Source organism: Martes martes, assembly GCF_963455335.1.
Source record: "Martes martes genome assembly, chromosome: 2".
Lineage (NCBI taxonomy): Eukaryota > Metazoa > Chordata > Mammalia > Carnivora > Mustelidae > Martes > Martes martes.
Window position 1 is genome coordinate 63,778,997 of NC_137889.1, and position 20,859 is coordinate 63,799,855.

A 20,859-nucleotide genomic window follows, 5' to 3' on the forward strand; every position below is an offset into this window, starting at 1 on the left:
ACTGGCTGCAAGCAGAATTGTCTGCATGTTTTGTATAATAACCCGCGGTCCTCTGGGGAAAGGAGGCCATGATTTCCTCTGTGCCAGCATCTGAGCTCTCCTCAGATACCGAGGCTATTAAGCAAGAACAGAAGGGTCAATTTTAGGTAATGATTTCTAACTGGCAAGTGAAGCAACTTCTATTTAATGGGTAGTGAATAGCTCTGATCTTTAAATAAAGAAAGTACTCAAATTCCTTTTTTGGGGGATAAATCCCATTTTTTTTCCACTCAAGGAAAAGTTATTAATTAATTAGTAGGAAAAAGTTTTCTTTCTGATGTCGGTTTATTACATTTCTCTTACAAAAATACGTGCCGATACAAAGATAAATTTAAGCACTTTGTAATTTACATATGATAAATTTAGTAGATTACAACTGAAAACTAGGTATAAAGCAGCACTTGGAATAGATACTCAATAAATGCTACCTACCGGAGAATCATTGCTATCATTACTCAGTGCTAATTATATCATAGCCTGTGGTAATAATAGTATCTTACATTTGAAGACTGTTTCTAGTCTAAAGTGTAAACATACATTTTTTCCGTTTGATCTTCACAAAGAAAAAGTGAAGCTGCCATTGCCATCCCTATTTGACACATGAAACTGAGCCTCCAAGAAGTTCAGTGACTAAACTAAGGTAAATAGCTAGCATGTGGCACACAGGACTAGATCCATGCCTTCAAGCCCACATGCTAGAGCCGATACGCTCTTTCTTTTCGTTTTTCTTTTTTTCTTTTGGAAGTTTTTATTTATTTATCAGAGAGAAAGAGACAGAGAGTACCTGTGAGCACAAAAGCAAGGGGGAGGGGCAGAGGGAGAAGCAGAAGAGCCTGCTGTGGGACTCGATTCCAGGACCCTGGGATCATGACCTGAGCCCAAGGCAGATGTTTAACCCACTGAGCCACCCAGGTGCCCCATTAGGAGCACTCTTAAGTGAAATTTGCTTTTTTTAAAACAAAAAAAACCCTGAAAGTACACAGTGAAAAAAAACAAAAGCTACTAGTATAGTTTGGTGTCACCACCTTGGTTCATGCTAAGGTGTCAGTGGTTTTGCTCACCTTTGTTTTTACTTTATTTTATTATTTTTTTTTAAGATTTTATTTATTTGTCAGAGAGAGAGAGAGAGCGCAAGAGGGCGAGCACAGGAAGGCAGAGTGGGAGGCAGAGGTAGAAGCAGGCTCCCTGCCGAGCAAGGAGCCCGATGTGGGACTCGATCCCAGGACGCTGGGATCATGACCTGAGCCCAAGGCAGATGTTTAAGCAACTGAGCCACCCAGGCATCCCCCATAGGTTCTTTCTATATAATAGTTACCTCCCATATAAAGATCGTACATGAAAACCTACTGTCAGCTCAAATATTGGACCACTTAATGCTTAGAGAGCTACTGCTATATACACTTAAACTGTATTACAAAAAGGTGCTTTTTATCATGTAATAGAACTCCCAAATAAACTCCTACTTCCACATCTTTGATATAGACTTTCACCTATACATTTAACATTTTGGTCTATGTTAACTACTGGTTTGGGAATACTGAGGCCTAGAGCAAAACCCAGAAATCTTAATTTTATAGATGTTTGACCATCTCTGCCCTTTGGAAAATAAGTCTGTTAATGCATATTAATGGTGATACAATAGTTGTGGTTCTCTGTATGTTAGAGCCTACACTACAAACCCTACACACATTTTCTTACTTAATTCTCACAAAGCTGTTTTGAGGCCGCGGGTCATAGTGTCCCTATTTTATAGATGAAGAAACTATTGCTTCGAAAGCTGAAGTCACTTGTGCAATGTCAGACGATGAGGCAGGAGCAAAGCTGGGATTCGGTCCTCCATCAGCCTGATTTTAAAGGCCACCATCTCAGCCATTTTGTTGCCCTCATACTCCAAAGAGTTATTAAATACACTTTTAAAAGGCTGTGGAGAGCTCCATATTCAAGAAATGCTACAATTTACTGCCTTTACTTCATGCAAACTTGTATGAATCAAAGATCTGGCAGCAGATGTGAGCATCGGTAGACTCTAACCAGGTATCATGGTACCATATTAAACTGGCTTCGAAGAGTCCTTTACATGGAGCCGGAAGCAGCCAGGAAGAGGGCACACATGCAGATGCACAGAAGCAAATGCTTCTACAGACAAAGCTATTCAGCCCACATACATTAGCAGGTATGGTCCATCAGAAAAATGTACCATATCATCGTATTCTGCACATGTACAGAGCTTGGCTGAGTTGAAGTATTTGAAATAACACACAAAGGACCTGACTGCAGACAGAGCCTTAGATAGCCTCTTTCTTGATCTCTCCTTTGCCTTGGCTCCTTTACTTCCTTTCCCTCTCTCTCCTTTTACTATTTTTTCTTTACATTTTTTTTTCTTATGACGTGTTGTTCAAGAATCTGTCACATGTAGTGCAAGAGAATAAAAAATAATTAAGGCAAGAGTATTTGCTTTCTCCCCTTTCCCAGTCTACTCATTCTGGCACAGCCTGCTTGGTATGTCTTCCTTTCTCCCCCAAACCAGCCCCACTACTCCTGGGTTTTATCATGCAGATCGGAGTTATCATTGGGGTGGGAGGGGAGTAGGGATGTAAGAAGTAGAAATGAGCTTGCTGGAAAGAACCCCCCATTCCTTGATCAGGGAGAGAAGAGAGGCAGAAGGACAGAAGAAATGAGAGTGGTAAACCATGAGTGAGTGGAATACAGGAGGAAACTTTGGGTTTAGGGAGTGACGTGAGGATACAGGCTTCAGAATATCTACAGACAGACAAATTAAAGATCTTTTTAAATGGAAGGAGAGAGGATTTTAAAAAATGTTACTAGGAGTTAAGAATTTTATCTCTTTTACTGTTCTTTGAGGACAAGTAAGTAGAAATTGAAATTACTTTTCTTTTAGCTTGCTGGATTTTTTTCTTTTAATACGATATTATACTGAAAGTGAGCTGTGAGGAATGTGGATTTATTTGGGTCATGTAATGGTTTCAGGAGTAGATAACAGTCTTCACTTATAAAAGTGACCAAAAGAAAACCTGTTCGATGTACATTACTGTGGAATCTGCCAAGGTATCTGTATGTCAGGTAGACTGTAATTTGGATGAAGAGCCCACTGCTATCAAGGGTGGGGTGACTTTTAACCCACTGAGCCACCCAGGTGCCCCAAGGATGGGGTGACTTTTAAGGCAGAAGGTTATAAACTAAATAGAGAAAGGAACAACTGCAAGAATTATCTCCCCCCAAACTTTGGTTAGCTAAACATGATAAGTCAAAAAAGTCATTCTTTGTTAGAAATGCCTTCTGATATATAATGACTTTCCCTTTGTTTGTGTATACTGAGTTGACAGAAAAAATACAATTTAATTTCAATTACCTAGCAAAACCTTAAGAAGGCATCATTTCACAAATATAATCTATATTCTTTATTATTAATATTTATCAACAATCTGTGAGTTGCTAGAATATTAGTGTAACTATTTTTTCTGATACATTATTTATTTGCGTTTTTTCATGGGATGCTGCTGATAAGGCTAGAGATTTAGGTTAACCATTTATATAAGCTAACACCAATGTTAGAAGCATTCTAAGCTATTATAAAGATGCTGACAAGTATGCAAATATAAAGATGGCTACTGTTTTATATATGGAATAATTAAATAATAGTACATGTGATGAATCTTGTACCACAAAAGCAAACAAAGTATCAATATGATGAATTTTGCTTTCATAGTATAATTTTTGATAGGCTACATTATTGCTAAATAATGAGAAGCAAATAATTCACTGAATGTACTGAGGATTGTTAAAGTTGGTGTTCCTGAAATTATTAAGTGGAATGGAATATTTAGAGAGAAAGAAAATTCATGCATAAAACAGTGCTAAGGGAGGCCCTTCTGTTTCTTAAATTAACTTTATGGTTGCAATATTTGATTGTAGAAGTGGGTCCAACTTTGCAAAAGCCTTGAATGTGACTTTTAGTAAAATATTTTTCTCTCTGAAATTTTAAGACTTCATAAGATACATTTATCTTCTAAAATTCAGAATTTACTCTACTTGTAACATGTGCAGGTCTAAATTGATGATGGCCAAAGGGAATTACTATTTCTTTTCTCAGCACCTGATAAATGCAGGTAGCATTTTCACCTTTAAATGTCAGGGTCTCGATGACCTCCTGCATAAGTTTATTAGAGTAACTATCACTTCTCTTCCCCAAATACCCTTTCTTCATTAGCAGGGATATCAACCCTAAATAAATCCATTATCTTGTCTTAGTTTAACTCTATTCTCTCATCCAATAAATAACACTTTACTGGCAAAGAATGGATGACCAAACTATTCATATGCTTGTCAGTATATTCTTCTATTAATGCAGTCATCGCTTATTAATAAATTAAAGCCCTTAAATTAAGATCCATTAGAAAATTTCAAAATCCCTTCTGTTTCAGATCATAAAAACTATTAATCAGTAATATTTACTTGTGACAGTTTTCTCTAAGCCAAGTTTCTTTGAACAAATCACGTAAATGTCCTTAAACAGATGAACATTATTGAAAGGGAGAAATTCATGAGGGAAAGAGGGTAAATGTAGGGTATGGTACTAAAAATTTGGAAATATTCCAAATTACAAGCTTAAAATACAAATAAGGGAATAAAAAGAATATGTGGACTTAAAGCCAAGAGTGAAAGACTGACTATAAAATGGGAAGGGGAATGCTGAGTGTAACTGTCTGCTGTCTCAGGCTGGCCCCAAGATGACCAAGCTAATTTCAGGGCATTCTTGCCCCTCTCCACAGCCACACTGCGACAGCAACACCATCCGTGCCCTCAAACAGATGAAAATAGTGTTGGTCATACTGCACAGGGTGGGGAGGTAGGGAAAGGGAGAATTTCAAAAGAGAAGATTTTTTGTATGTTGAATGTTTACTTTGTGATTAGATAACTGGGCAGATATCTCATCAACTGATCAAGGAATCAATCCTATTTATTAATTGATCATGTATTTTTTTATAACATATTCACTAAATAAGGAGTGTTCTCTCCTGCTCTGGGGTTTTAGTTCTTTTACCTTGGAAAAGAAGCAAGGAAAGTGGCTAAAGTTAGGTATTAGAGAGAAGGAAAAGACATGACCTTCAATTGGAAGTCAAGGCAAGATGTCAGGTTTTGTGGAAGTGTTTCATTACAATAGCAAAAACAGGCTGCCCTCTAAAATCAACCTGAGCAAGAACTCCATGGCCTGAATCGGGGACAAACGCTCATGTCCGTTCTCCATCCCAGCCACACCCCAACTCCAGCTTCCCGTTCCTCGGTGATTTCTTGGTACCTGTTTCGTTTCCTGTTGTACAGCTGTGAATCTGATGCCTTCTCTATTTTGCTCTTAGCATCTTGTATCCAAATCTGACAACAGATCCTTCATTGGTCCTGCAGCTCTGCCCGTGGACTTGGTCCAAACTTTAAGCTTAGTTCCTATAAGCCCTCAGTTCTGGGCAAGCTATATTTCCAAAAGACAACAATAGTCTACCACAAGCAAGACCTGGGCTCTGATGACAGCCCCTCATTCTTCCTGAATGCAAAGGCTACTCTTTACTGTAGCAGTAAGCCTGGGGCCTTGAACATGGCCTGCAGTGTTTCCCAAAGCCTTCACCCCAGCTGGAGCAGTAAATGACAAGAATTAACTAATGCTGACTCTCACCAAGGTACATGCCTGGGAAGAGGGGTTGAGTTCTCACAGGAAATATCTGTAAGGAGTTCTCATTCCAGCCCAAAACCTGGGATAGGAGGCAGAAGGGGTTTGCATACTTCTGTCTTTTAGACACACCGGGGTTCCTTGGCTTGTATGTGATCTTCCATTCCTGGTTTTCTTCCTACCTCCCTGGATACCCCTGCTTTGTACTTACCACCTTCAGCAAGCTTGGTCCTAGACCTTTTTTATTCATCATTATCAACTCTCTAGGAAATCTCCACTCCCGTGCTTCAATATGCTGAATACTTACAGATTTATACAGTATCAAATGGTATAGTGGCTCCAATCTAGACTTTCTCTTGAGCTATAGTCCTACATATACCACTATCTGATCTCTCCTTGGATAACTCCAAACTCCTCAAATTGAACATATTCGAAAGCGAACTCCCCATTTCTCCGCCAGCCTGGGTATCCAATAGCACTCCCCAGCTTAGTAAATGACACCAGCATCCATCCGGTTTCATAGCCGGGAAACTAGGGCCATCCGAGGAACTCTGTCTTCTCCACTTTCCATACTTAGTCTATTTCCAAGTCCTGCATAACTTCTGAAACTCCTTCCTTCCACCTTCACTACTACTGTTGAAGTTGAGAGACTTAAGTTAGAGTAAAAATAACAAAAGCTCACAATTACCAAATGTTTATTATATACAAGGCAGGCACTTTTTAAAAACTCTATATAAATGATCTCTCCTAATCACCATATGTATTAGCTTCCTAGGACTAATGCAACAAATTACCACAAACTACGTAGCTTAAATTAAAAGAAATTGATTATTTCACAGTTTTGAAGGCTAGAAGTCTGAAATCAAGGTATCAGCAGAGCCATGTTCCCTCCAGAAGCTCTGGGGGAAGATCCTTCCTGACTCTACCAGCGTCCGGTGGTTCCTGGCATTTCTTGACTTATGGCAGCATGACTCCAATCTCTGAACCATCTTCATGTGGTTGTCTTCTCCCTGTATGTGTCCTTTTGTCCTTTGTTTCAAATCTCCTTCTGCCTTCTTCTTAAAAGGCCTCTTGTCATTGGATTTAAAGCCCACCCAGATAATCCAAGATGATCGCCTCATCTCAAGGCCCTTAGGTACATCTGCGAAGACTCTTTTCCTAAATAAGGTAACAATCACAGGCCCCAGGGATTAGGAAGTGGACATATGGGGCCACCATTCAATCCATTACACACTAAAAAAGTAAGTGTAGTTATTAGTCCCCTTGGATAGATGAAGCAGTTGAGACTTAGTTTAAGGGACTTGTCCAAGTTCACACAGCTAATATGAACATGAGATTTATGTTTGATTTACGGTTTCCATACTTTCAGGAAAACAATTTAAATACTTTTCTGAAAGGAGTACCAATTTCAAGAAATTTGCCCTTTAGATGCCAAATATTGCTCCTTCAATCTGTTCATTACTAGACTATACCAGTAGTGTTATCTTTTGCAATTATAGACCAGATCTGTGCCTGGCATGATGTCTGTCATACAGAGGGTGCTTAATAAACAGCTGGGAATAAATTAATGTGATCATATCACCAGCCTCATAAAAAATCATTAAAAATCCTACATTGCTTAAAATGAGTTTCACACTCTTCAGCAAAGCATTCAAAACCCTTCAACCCTCCATAAATTTTTAAAAAAATAATAATTTTGGAATGAGGACAGTCTTCCTAAGAATGTCCAGAAGTCATGGAAAAAGAGGTCAATAAATTTGGCCATGGAATTTTAGCATGGAAAAATTTCATAAGTAAAGTAAGAAAAACAGTGGTCTGGAAAAACATTCACAGCACGTATTACACATATGTACCTAATGTCCAAAGGAAGCAGGTACCTTCATTTATTTTTTAGGAATGTAAACTGATGAAGCTTCTTTGAAGGGAAGTTTAGAAAAAAAAAAAAAGTAATTTATCTCTTCCCTGACCCAGCATTTCCACCACTAGGAATTGATTCTGTAGATCATCTCTCACTTTGGCACAAAGCTGTTCACTGCTACACCCTTTGCAATACAACCTGGTTGGAAATAACCTAAATGCCCACCAACAGGAGCTGGTTAAATCCATTATGGCACAACGATAACATGGGACACCATGTGGCCCTTTAAAAACGAGGCACGTCTTTATGCATTAGTGAGGAAGAAGTTAACTCAAGATGCAGAACACTACATATAAAGTGCTACAATTTTGTAAACAACGAAAAAAACATATATGTTTATTCACTTATGTGGTATACATACATACGAATATTTTTTGAGAAATAAACCTGAAACTTGAAACTGCATTTGCCTTTGAGAAAAGAACAGTAAAACTGAATACCAGGGTGGAGGGAAGGTTTATTTTTCATTGTAAACTCTATTGTATTGCCTGAATTTATTTTTCCATGTGGTTGCATTGTCCATGAGAGAGAGAGAGAGAGAAAGGGAGAGAGAGAATTTATAAGCTAGTTTTCACCTAATTTTCCATCTTAATCTCATACCTGCACCTGACAATTCATTGCTTCCCAAACAAAGTCTGTTCATGTTGAGTGTGTGTGTGTGTGTGTGTGTGTGTGTGTGTGTATCTAATATCCTATCATCCTTGACTCCCACACTTTCTGTCTATAGAAATCCTGCTCTTGAAAAGCTCTCTGTTCCACCTCCCTAATCTTCAGTATTGGAATCAACCACTCTTATCTCCTGACTCAGAAAACCCCTATTCCTCCTGCTTGGAATTATAGTTATGTTCTCAAGTTGGCCATTCTCATTAAAGTAGCTGCTAAAAGGAAGTGCTGGCTTCTGTGTTCCCTGGAAGACAGCATTGCTGAATGTATGTCATTAACCAAAAACTAGTAAGCAGAAGAGTCATCTAGAACAATCTATTTCCCATGATGAAACAATTTTAAGTGTGACAGGGAAAATCATCTAGTCGAAATATAAGAATCCTCCTTGGCATGACTATCTAAAACAGCAAATCCAAAATCCTCGAAGCTGAAGATAAAGCCAATACTGTATATCAGATAAAATGATTATGAGAGATATATGTGAAATGAAATAGGAAACTACACTTGAACTATATTAGAGCTAAGAGAAAAATGAAAGAAAAAAATTTCTGTTATAATACAGAAAAGATAGCTCTGACATTTTTTTGTTTGTTTTTTAGCCAAACACCGGAACTTTGGTCATAAAATAGGCACACACTGATTTTTATCATGCAGCAGGCTACTTCTCAGATCGGAACCAACAGTGCTCTCCATCTTTGCTTCCTCCCCCCATAAAGGTCCATAGCAATGCAATTCACTCGACTGCCTAAACAGTGTCTTTTCCAAGCAAAATTTCCCAAATCACAAGTTTATGATTTTTATTGATTTATAATAATTTATTTATGATTATTTAAGTTTATGATTTTTCATTTCATTTCATTTCTTTTTTTTTTTTTTACTTTTTGCCATCATTTAAACCCAAATCTATCCTCAGTGATATGGGAATGAGTGTAGATGGTCACATGACCCCACATATTTAACTTTTATGTATCCTAAAGCACTTCTTGGTAATTGATTATGTACTGCCTACCATAAGCAATAAAACCAATTTTTTTTTCTGCTTCTAGAACTGCTATTCTGCTTTGGTCTCTATAGAAAGGTAGAGGACTACCCATTTCTGTTGGTTTTATAACAACATACAAAGTAAAATAAATACAATATAGTAAAAATTAAAAATGGCAATGATTAAAAGTTTACTTCAACTCACTGTTAATGCTGTTTCATACTCTTCGGCAGCTAGGTATGCTAAGCCCAAGTAATAGGAAGCTTCTCCTTCCATCCTTTTGTCACTTCCTAAAGTTGAAAATGCAGAAAAATTGTCATGGCATTAAAGAAACTGATTTACTACAAGGAACAGAATTTTTGCTTTTTAAGACAGCAGAAAGTTGTAACAAAGTGTACAGACTTACGAACAATCCCTGAAACTTCACTGTGTGCGGATTTTAAAAGGATGATGTTAATATAAATTATGTGACTCATAAATGTTAGACTATAGTGCATTAGCAATGTAAGTAAAAGGAGTTTCCCTCTACGTATTCAGCTTGGTATCATCATTTTGAGATGCATATGTGATTTCTACACTAGTCCACTATGTAAAGGCTCATAGTCATGCAGCATAGCTGCTACTACAGACATGGAATAACTGGTAAAGGGTACCAGCTTTACAGGGTGCACAAACACATATACATGGAGAAAGGGACATTCGGGCAAGTCTCTAACAGGGCAGATAATTAGCAAATTAAGGAATTATTGTTTTGATTAGGTTTAATTTAAAAGCTATCAGTTAAAACCTAGGGTGAAAATGACTGACACCTTGCCTTCTTGGTACAACATCCCATGTGTATTTTGAAATCCAAACACATTTTTTCTTTGTTAATGACTAGTAATGCTTTTCATCATCTTTTCAAAGGAACTGTAGACTTTCTAATTTCTTTGAATGTGTTTTGTTCCAGGAATTATCAAAATCTTCTTTCCAAAGCAATATGTGTAGATGTGTAAGGTGCTTCAATAAGACATATATCATACCATCTAATAAAAATACACGCGTTTTCACATTTATAGACTAAATATATGTCAACAGACTTACAAGAGCATTGAAGATTCTTAGTTTTATTTTATTTTATTTTTTATTTTTTAAATTTTCACCTATACATGGACTGTTGAGCATCTCTACCTTGACACAGTCTGTTTCTGAATCCACACGCATGTGTGTGTTTGAATGCTACAATTTACCCTTTTTTTTTTTTTTATAAAGATTCCATCTATTCATTTGACAGGCAGAGACCACAAGCAGGCAGAGAGGCGGGCAGAGAGAGAGAGGAAGGGAAGCAGGCTCCCCGCTGAGCAGAGAGCCCGATGCGGGGCTCGATCCCAGGACCCCGGGACCATGACCCGAGCTGAAGGCAGAGGCCCCAACCCACCGAGCCACCCAGGTGCCCCGGTTCTTAGTTTTAAAAAGAATACTATCCTCTTTCTACTTTTTGGCTTTCAATGTTACCTAACTCCTGGGTAATACAAATGCCAGAGGATCTACACCTCCCCACCCCCTACCCCTGCCTCCTTTAGATGTCTGAACTCTGTGTTCCAGCCATGATGGATTTCAGCAGGAGCTAACAATTCTCCACACTGCATTACTCTCATGACTCACTGAATTACCACTTGTGAAGCAGTGGCTCAACTGAAACACTACAAGAAAACAGGATGGCAAATGCCAGTGACAGTATTGTGATTATTCTCAACCAATTTCATGATTGCAGAGAATTATACTCTGAAAATCTCACTTCAGCAGAGCTGATGGTGCCAATGGTTCAGCCTGGGGATTTTTAACTCTTACAATTTATCTGGGCCTTAACTTCTTCTCTGCTATAGGTTTATAAGTGCTGAGGATAAGGATGGACCTAGGGAAGGGAAGGATGGGGTAGGAAGGAGAGGTTATGATGAGAAGTTGCCTCTTGCATATTTAAAAGTTGATTATTTATAAGTTGTAGTTGTTCTATTAAATGTTGTAACTGTGTTAAAGTACTAACAGTGGCATGTGCTGATTTAGTATCACCATTCACATCCAATTTTATGTAAAGGGCAGCCTAGCAAAGAAAGAAAAATCGACCCTTGTTGATAGATTTTGAGGCAGCTAATTGAAACAGTTGAGTCACACTAAATATTAGTTTTAAAATAGGATTTAAGTTCAAGAACTTCTCCTGCTTCCTAAATGAAACAAAATTAAGATAAAGTGAAAGCATAAAATAATGGAGGGAAATGTCAGCATTATTAAAGTTGAATGACACAATACCAAAGAAAAAAAGGCAAAATACTATTTATATTATTGTGTAGTTTATTTGGGTGGGTTAAATTAGTATTGGCTTTAATGATTTAATAATCATTCATGTTAAAGGAAATACGATGTTTCATTTTCAAGACCTAAATTGTCCATTCTTTTTTTTTTTTTTTAAAGATTTTATTTATTTTATTTGACAGAGAGAGAGATCACAAGTAGGCAGAGAAGCAGGCAGAGAGAAGGGGGAAGCAGGCTCCCTGCTGAGCAGAGAGCCCGATGCGGGGCTCAATCCCAGGACTCTGAGATCACGACCTGAGCCGAAGGCAGAGGCTTAACCCACTGAGCCACCCAGGCGCCCCCTAAATTGTCCATTCTTATACTGGTATGTCTGTAGAGAATCTAAAGAAGGGGGCATCATAGGGGTCAAATAGGTAGAGACAATGTGTTTGGGAATAACTCAAATGTTTCATTAAAATATATCTTAAAACTTCCATTCATTATTTGGCTAACATATATTCACTAATTCATTTATTCACTGAATATTATTGAGGACCTATTCTGTTTGAGGCACAGCTCTAAGCACTTGGAAAACTCCACTAACCAGAAACATTTTCTATCCTTGGAGAGCTTACATTTTAGAGGAAAGGGACAGAAAGACATACAGAATAAATAATAAACGTAATAAATTTTGTGGTAAATTGGTGATAACTATTCTGGTAGAAAAAAAATATACAGCAGGGCAAGGGGAATTGAGAGTGCTAAGTGGGGGGTAAAGAGAAAAAAGCAGGTTTCAATATTAAGTACTGCTGTCAAGATAGTAGATCCAACTGAGAAAATGGTATTCACAAGAAAATGAAATTGGGAATTGATAACAAAACTTATGGGAGACTCACAAGTATGTGGAAATTAAACATATCCCTAAATAACTAGTGGGTCAAAGAAGAACTCAGAAGGTAAACCGGAAAATACTTAGAAATGAATGAAAACAAACAAATAAAACAACAATGAAAACTAATGGGATCCAGGCAGTGCATAAAGGGACTGTATAGCTATAAATACCTATTTTTAAAAATAAGGAACATCTTTTCACCTTCTAAAACTAGAAAAAGAAGAACTAACTAAACCTGAAGCAAACAGAAGGAAGAAAATAATAAAGACTAGACTGGAAATAAGTAAAATAGAACAACAATAGAGAAAGTCAACAAAACTAAAAATTGTTTCATTGAAAAGGTCAACAAAACTGACAAACCTTTAAGGTAGACTGAACAAGGAAAAAAGAGAGATGTCTCAAGTTACTTAAATCAGGAACGAAAGAGGAAAGATCACTATAGACCTTAGAAAAGTAAAAAGGATTATAAGGGAATATTATCCAACTATACTAACAAATTAGATAAACTAGATGAAATAGACAAATTACTAGAAAGGTATAAACTACTGAAACTGACTCAAGAAGAAACAGAAAATCAGAATAAATCCACAAGTAAAGAAACTGAATTTGTATTCAAACGAATTAGTAATCAAACCGTTTTCCACATAGAAAATCCCAGGCCCAGAAGGCTTCACTGGGGAATTCTACCAAATATTTAAAGAATAATCAATGCCAATTTCTCACAAACTCTTCCAAAAATTAAGAGAAAACACTTCCCAAATCATTCTATGAAGCCAGTATTATTTTGACATCAAACCAGATAAAGACATCGTAAGAAAACTACAAACCAATATCCATTATGAATATAGATACTAAAAGCCTCAACAAAATATTAGCAAAGTGAATCCAGCAACATATAAAAAGGATTATGTACCATGATCAAATGGGATTTATCCCAGGAATGCAAGATTGATTCAACATATGCAAATCAGTCAAAGTAATATGCCATATTAATAGAAAGGCTAAAAACCAAATGATCATCTTAATAGATGCAGAAAAAGCATTTGACAAAATCTAATCTTTTGCATGATAAAAATCTTCAACAAACTTAGAAGAGAACTTAATAACGTTAAGGAATATCTACAAAAATCCCACAGCTGCATCATTCTTAATGGCAAAAGACTGAGAGCTTTCACCCCAAGATCAGGAAGAAGACAAAGATGTATACTGGAATCAATTCTATTTAACACTGTGCTAGAAGTTCTAGCCAGTGCAGTTAGTCCAGAAAAATAACAGGCATTGTAAAGACATTGTAATGGAGGTAGACTTTAGCTTCTAAGGGCTTTTTGACTGGGCCTGAGAATTAAATTGACATAAGACAGATTAATAGGAGGAAAAAAACCCACCAATTTATGTAAGTATTAGGTGACATGGGAACGTTCATAAGGAATGAAGAGCCAAAGAAACTGTAAAATCTACATGCTTCAATATTGGGCTGAGCAAAGGGAGGCAAAGGTGGGAAAGTAACTAAGCAATGCAGGGAGGCTAAAGGAAAATAAAGATTAGAAAAGTCTGTACAGAATTCTCTTGGTGTTGACTTTTCAAGGGGGAATGTTTCTTTTCTTGTGGTACAGGGAGGGCATCTTTCTCATGGCAGTTTTTATCTCCTGTTTTCAGGAGGAAAAGGGGATATTACATCCCCTTCTTGAATCTCTGTTGTTTTTCAAGTGATTTTAGCTCAAAATTTTCCTTATGCCAAAGTGGTTTTTGGGGTTGTCTATTCTGTCACCCCTCAGCACCAAGATCAGAAAGGAAGAAGTTAAGCTATATTTGCAGATAACATAATGTTATATATGGAAAAATCCTAAAGAATCCACAAAAAAACCATTAAGGCAAATAAACATGTTTAGGGGGATACAAGATCAGCATACAAAAGTTAATTTTATTTCTACCTTCAAGCAGTGAAAAATCTGAATATGAAAGAAAAAATTCATTTCTAACAGCATCAGAAAAAAACCATTAGAAATAAATTTAACAGGGCGCCTGGGTGGCTCAGTGGTTTAAGCCGCTGCCTTCGGCTCGGGTCATGATCTCAGGGTCCTGGGATCGAGTCCCACATCAGGCTCTCTGCTTGGCAGGGAGCCTGCTTCCCTCTCTCACTCTCTCTGCCTGCCTCTCTGCCTACTTGTGATCTCTCTCTCTGTCAAATAAATAAATAAAATCTTTAAAAAAAAAAAAAAAGAAATAAATTTAACAAAAGGGCAAGCTGTATATGCTAAAAACTATAGAACATCATTGAAATAAATGAAATATGTCATAAATGGACAGATAACCCATATTCATGGATTGGAAAACTTAGTGTTAAGACAGCAGTATTCTCCCAACTGCTTGACAGTTTCAATTCAATCCTTATGAAAATTCCAGCTGTCCTTTCTGCAGAAATGCACAAGCTAATCCTAAAATTCATGTGGAAATGCAAGTGATGCAGAATAGCCAAAACAATCTTGAAAAAGGATAGTGGAAAACTCACATTTCCTAATTTCAAAACTTATTACACAACTACAATAATCAAGAATATGTAGTAGTGGAATAAAGACAGATACATAGATCACTACAACAGACTTGAGAGTTCAGAAAACAACTCTCACATTATGGGCAATTAATTTTTGATGAGGGTCCCAAGACAAATTACTGGAAAAGAATGGTGTGTATAACAAATAGTACAGGGACAGCTGGATATTCACATGGAAAACATGAAGTTGGACCTTCCTCATATTCCCCTTCACACACACTTAAAAATAGACTATAAGGGCACCTCTGTCAAATAAATAAATAAAATCTTAAAAAAATAGATTATAGACTTAAATATATGAGTTAAAATTGTATAAAACACTTAGAATAAAATGTGGGAGTAAATCTTCAAGACCTTGGATTTATGAAAGACTTCTTAGTTATAATATCAAAAACACAACAACAAAACAAAAAAATGAATTATTTTGGACTTCACCAAAATCAAAAACTTGTGCTTCAATGGAAAGTGAAAAGAAAACCAATTATTTTCAAGTCATATCTCTGATGAAGAACTTGCACCTAGAATATATAAAGGATACTTAAAACAATTCAATAATAAATTGACAACCCACTTGAAAATGGGCAAAGAATCTGAATAGACATTTCTACAGAGAAGCTATGCAAATGAGCTATAAGCCCATAAAAAGATGTTCAACATCATCAGCTAACAGGGAAATGCAAATTAAATCCACAGTGTAGTACCATTTTATACCTACTAAGATGACTATAAACAATAAGAAGGACAGCAACAAGTGCTGGTGAGAAAGTTTATGGAAGAATTGAAACCCTTACATATTGCTGGGAAGAATGTAAAATGGGACAGCTACTTGAGAAAACTCTATGTCATCTCTTCCTTAAGTTAAACATAGAGTTACCCTATAACCCAGCAATTCCACTTCTAGGTCTGGAGACAAAAGACTTGAAAACTTGTACACAAATGTTCATGGTAGCATTATTCATAATTGACAAAAGGTGGGAGAAACATAAATGTTCATCAACTGATGCATGGATAAAGAAAATATGACATAACCATACAATGGAATACTATTCAGCCATAAAAAAGGAATCTAGTAGTAATATATGCTACAAGATGGATGAACCTTGAAAACATTTTGCTAAGTGAAAGCAGCTGGACACAAAGAACTCACATTACATGATTCCATTTATATGAACTTTCCAGAATACTTAAATCCATAGAGACAGAAGGTAACGTAATAGTTATTAGGGGAGAGGGAAAGTCGAATATGGAGAGTGACTTCTACTGAGTTTGGCATGAGCGTTTTGGTTGTACAACTTTGAGACTATACTAAAGACCAATGAATGACTGAAAAATGAAACTAAATAGAATAATCAAAAGATGAGACCACTGCATGGCCAGTGTTATCCTTGTGCATTATACCAAGTGCCCTAGTAAAGGAGTTGGCCCACAGTGAATGTCAGGACTCCTTAAATGTCATGCAAACCAAGGTGGGAGGCATGCTTCATAAGGCAGGCAATCATCAGTCTGCTGCTTCAGGCTCCTTAACTAAAGTAAGACATAATAGCAAGAAGAAATACTTTGTCCCAGGGCATTCAGCTGTTGTCAGAGCTCTTGTAAGATACTGTACGATCCCTTAACCTATCTACTTTGTTATACAGGAAATGCAGGGGCAAATATTTATCAGCTTTAAAAGATATTTAAAATATTTTTATAGCATAAAATTTTTCCTGTTCTCCTTATCTGTCCTTTGAAAAGTAAGAGATATTTTTAAAAGGAGACTGCCTGACAGGCTCTGACTGTGTGAAGACACCCTCGGAAACCTCCTTTCTTTGTAAACTACCTTATAATTTAGCAAATGTGAACCTAAAGCAAAATACCTTTTCCTAATTAATACGTTACTTTCCATGGAAATTCCACATAACCTTCCATCTGACTAAAGTTAGTTGCTGTAATTGATCTCAGAGCTAACTATTCATGTGAGTGTTTACCCCTTTGGGGAAGGTACTAGATCATCAGTCATTCAAAAGCAGTTCATTCAGTGGGATACATCTTTCAATGAGGGTGATTTCCTATAAGTATTATAATATCATTAAAAAGAAGTAATGGAGAGAATAAGCTAAGATGTTCACTTTTACTCTTTAGAAAATTAAAATCACAACCAGAAATTCAGTCCTGCTTATTCCAAATAAATCGTATGTTACTTGATAAACCAATCAATTAAATATATCCTGAACTAATACACTTTAAGGAGCATAGTTTTTCTCCTTCATAAAAAGTCAACTCTTTTGACAAATTATGGTAATAAAATACCTTTACATTTTACAAAGTAAAAGCTTATAAGTATATGCTCCAATTTTTTTTTTTAAGAGAGAGAGAAAGCGTGCGCACAAGTAGGCAGAGAGGCAGGCAGAGAGAGAGGGGGAAGCAGGCTCCCCGCTGAGCAGAGAGCCCGATACAAGGCTCGATCCCAGGACCCTGAGATCATGACCTGAGCCAAAGGCAGACGCTTAACCAACTGAGCCACCCAGGTGCCCCCCAATTTTTTCTTTATATTTTATACATATATAAATGATATAGAATATTGAGGATATGATCCGCTCTCATGAAAGCATTTTTACTGCTGTAAATGTGCATATGAATCACCAGGGGAGCTTCCTAACCTGCCGATTCTGAGGCAGGAGGTCTGGGGTGGAGCCTGAGATGCTGCTTTTCTTACGAGCTTCTGGTGACGCTGATGCTACCAGTGCAAAGGCCACACTTTGACAGGCAAGGGTCCAAAATATACCAGAGTTCTATTTGCTGTTACTCCTACCTAAATATTTATCATTATCTTCTCTTACCCGACAATAAGGAATTTACAAACGTTTAAAGGTCTCTTAGATTGAGAGAAGTATATACCCTCAATCACACACACACACACACACACACACACCCTTAACTTTTGCAAATGACCTTACCTTGTCATTATAGGTTCATTGTTTTATAATGCTACTCCCAGAGGGTTGTAATTTTGGAGATAAAGCTTTCAGGAAATTAATGGGTTTCTTGTTGTCAGCACTAAGGCACCTCTGTTTTACAGTGAAATCTGAAAGTATATTGATGGCATTTGTCTTTGCATTTCATAGGAAATAATCACCCAAACACTTGACGATGTTTACTTCACTCTTGGGAGAAGCAGTGTCTGCCCATTAAAGGAAGCGATGCCAGAGTGTTCTTTTCCACCCACCTTCTTTGGCTATTTCAGAAGCTTTTATTAGAATTCTGATGGCCTGTTTGTATTCTTTATTTTCCAGCATTTTGTCTGAGAGTAATCTGTAGGTCCTCAGGAGACTCTCACAGGCCAACACGTTGAGAAGGCGGCCTGTCTCATCCTTCCATATCCGCCCTTGCGTCAGTTGATGGAATGCTTCATAATGCTCAGCAGCTTCCAGAAGCTGACCTGAAGAATAAAAGCCATTCATAAATAGAAACCACAGGCCAGAGCACATTTTCAAAAATTTTGTATACATCTTGTGTTTTACTATTAAAGGGGGGTGGAGACCATGGAATACAGTCAAGAGTTTCTAAGGATGAAGAGGACGTCGTAAACTGGGAAAGGAGCAATCTCAATCCGGACCCCAGATTCAGCAATGATTTCGGATGAACACCTGCTGGCGAGGATTACGCATGTTTAGAAACGGTGTGAGAACCCAGTAATAATTACTAATAGCAGTCTGTTAGCTAATCTTTATTTGACATTATGTACGTAAGGTCAGGTGCTACATGCTTTACATGAATTTCTCATTGAATCTTCAAATCACTCCTGTGAAACAGGGATTGCTATGACTCCACTTTTACAGACGAGAAAGTGAGGTTAGGACTTTTGCCCATGATTGCACGGCTAGCGGCTTTGTACATCCGGGCCGTCTGAGTTCAGAACGCATGCTCTCCACTACCTTCCTATGCCGCTTTCCAACAGACAGCACCTGTTTCATTCCCAAGAAGAATTCAGGTACCTTAAGAAAGGAGGCATCTGTTACAAATTTCAAATTCAATTGTTATGCAGGCATTTGTATATTTCATTTCATCTTTAGTAATTAAAATACAACTAAACTGCTTTTCGGAATTATATTTTATAATACAGTTCAAAATATATCTTCTCAAAGCCAGAACTCCAAATTAGCTTTCAGTCATTTCACTCCTTGAAATACGAGCAAGCCCATTTCTGGAAGAGTAGTGTGCAGTTCCACGCTGTGGACTGCATTCTATGTGTGAACTGCCTTGTGAAAATCCTCACAATACTCTGCAGGGTAAATATGCTTTCACGGTACTGGGAGTTACCTACACTGAAATCAACTGGGAAGGCACTTGTATGTGGGCATTCCAATAGTAGTGGTTAATACTGGCGCCGGCTCCAAGCACGCAGCTTGGGTGCTTATCCCAGCTTTACCCTTTCCGCTGTTCAGCCTCAGGCTAATTACTACCCTTTCTGTGTGTGTTTAATTCTTTTACAAAATTCTTTTACAAAATAGGATGATAGTGTACACTATTCAAGGTGTTATTGTGAGAAATGGATCAATATATGTTCAATACCTGAACACAGTATTCTCTAAGCATAACTTATTCTTCCTGCAAAAAATGTAGTTGAGTCTTTATGACACTATTACCATGGCTGATTAAATTAACCTATGCAAGTCTTATCAGGCTCAACATATTTTCTCAAATAGGTTTCATTAGGTATCACAGGTTAGATAATACAGGGTATGGCAGCCGCTGCCATGACTCTTCCATATAATTGCCCCCTATTTTTGCCCTGAATTTGATGTCAAAATTAGTACTGAAGTAGTAAAGTACATACACATAAGTAAGAACAGCATTCATAGAGAAATACAATAAACAGAGGTAGATAATCAGCAAATAACCTGTAAAAACACTGAGTAGAGACACGGCCAGTCTGAGCCCCTGTTGCACCATGCAGGAGATACCCACATATCTCTGTGGGATACACACAAAGAGGGGAATGTGTACAGCAGAGACATTTAGAAACTTATCTTATGAAATTTTCACATGATACAAGACTACAGAGCCATAAATATGATACTATATAAGAATATTTCATTACATGGACAGGTGTTTGTGGTAAGAGAAAATATCGGAAAACATCAGAAAACATTTACAAAGCATGATCAGCGTTACTTGGTTGACTGATGGTTTCTATCTCCTTTCTGATTATTGGCATTTTCTAATGTTTCTATCATCAAAATATGTTTATTTTGTAATAAAAATATATGATAGAAGCTATTTTAAAATAATGCCCAATCCTTTTTCATTTTGATGCAAATACTTAAGGTTGAAGTTCACTGTTCTAATCTATCTTCACGTTTAACTCACAATTTTTCTCTTACTTCCCACAATAGCAGGCATACTTTCTCATCTCTTTCCTGTAGCACCTCTCACCAGAAACACCTTTCCTCAAATACCCATGACCCTCGTTTTTTTAAAAACTCAAATGGAGCAATGACATATATGTGTGTTATGTTTCCTCTGTTAACTATATTTCTGCCTGTAAAGTATAGCTCTGTATTCCTAGAAAGATGTATACCAGAGTCCTTTTTTTTCTTTCCCATTCAGCATCTGTCTACTCATAAAGTACAGGTACATATTTCTCTTTGGCCATGTGAATAGAGAAAGATAGATACAGAGAACTGTGAGTAAACCAGTTAGCTCCAGAAAGAAAAAAAAATTGGGAATGTAAGGAGACTAGGAAGGACCTAATGGCATCTGTGGTTACACACAATAGCCAGATGGAAAGAGGGTCCAAAGGTGTGCTATAAAATAACAGATTCACTCACAATTCCAGGAGGAGAGCCAGGAGGTGAAGCTCTGGATAACCCAACTAATTACAATG

General features: G+C 37.2%; 1 protein-coding gene across 1 annotated transcript in view; it reads right to left on the reverse strand.

Annotated features, from left to right (window-relative positions):
• The window catches only part of TTC29 (tetratricopeptide repeat domain 29), a gene marked incomplete at its 5' end in the record, with an annotated part of 231,644 nt that overhangs the window by 129,967 nt on the left and 80,818 nt on the right, over window positions 1-20,859 (reverse strand). Inside the window, 2 exons of the mRNA XM_080795477.1 lie at window positions 9,487-9,572; window positions 18,199-18,411. Of these exons, the coding sequence (XP_080651603.1) occupies window positions 9,487-9,572; window positions 18,199-18,411 (299 nt within the window). The remainder of the gene's footprint in view (window positions 1-9,486; window positions 9,573-18,198; window positions 18,412-20,859) is intronic.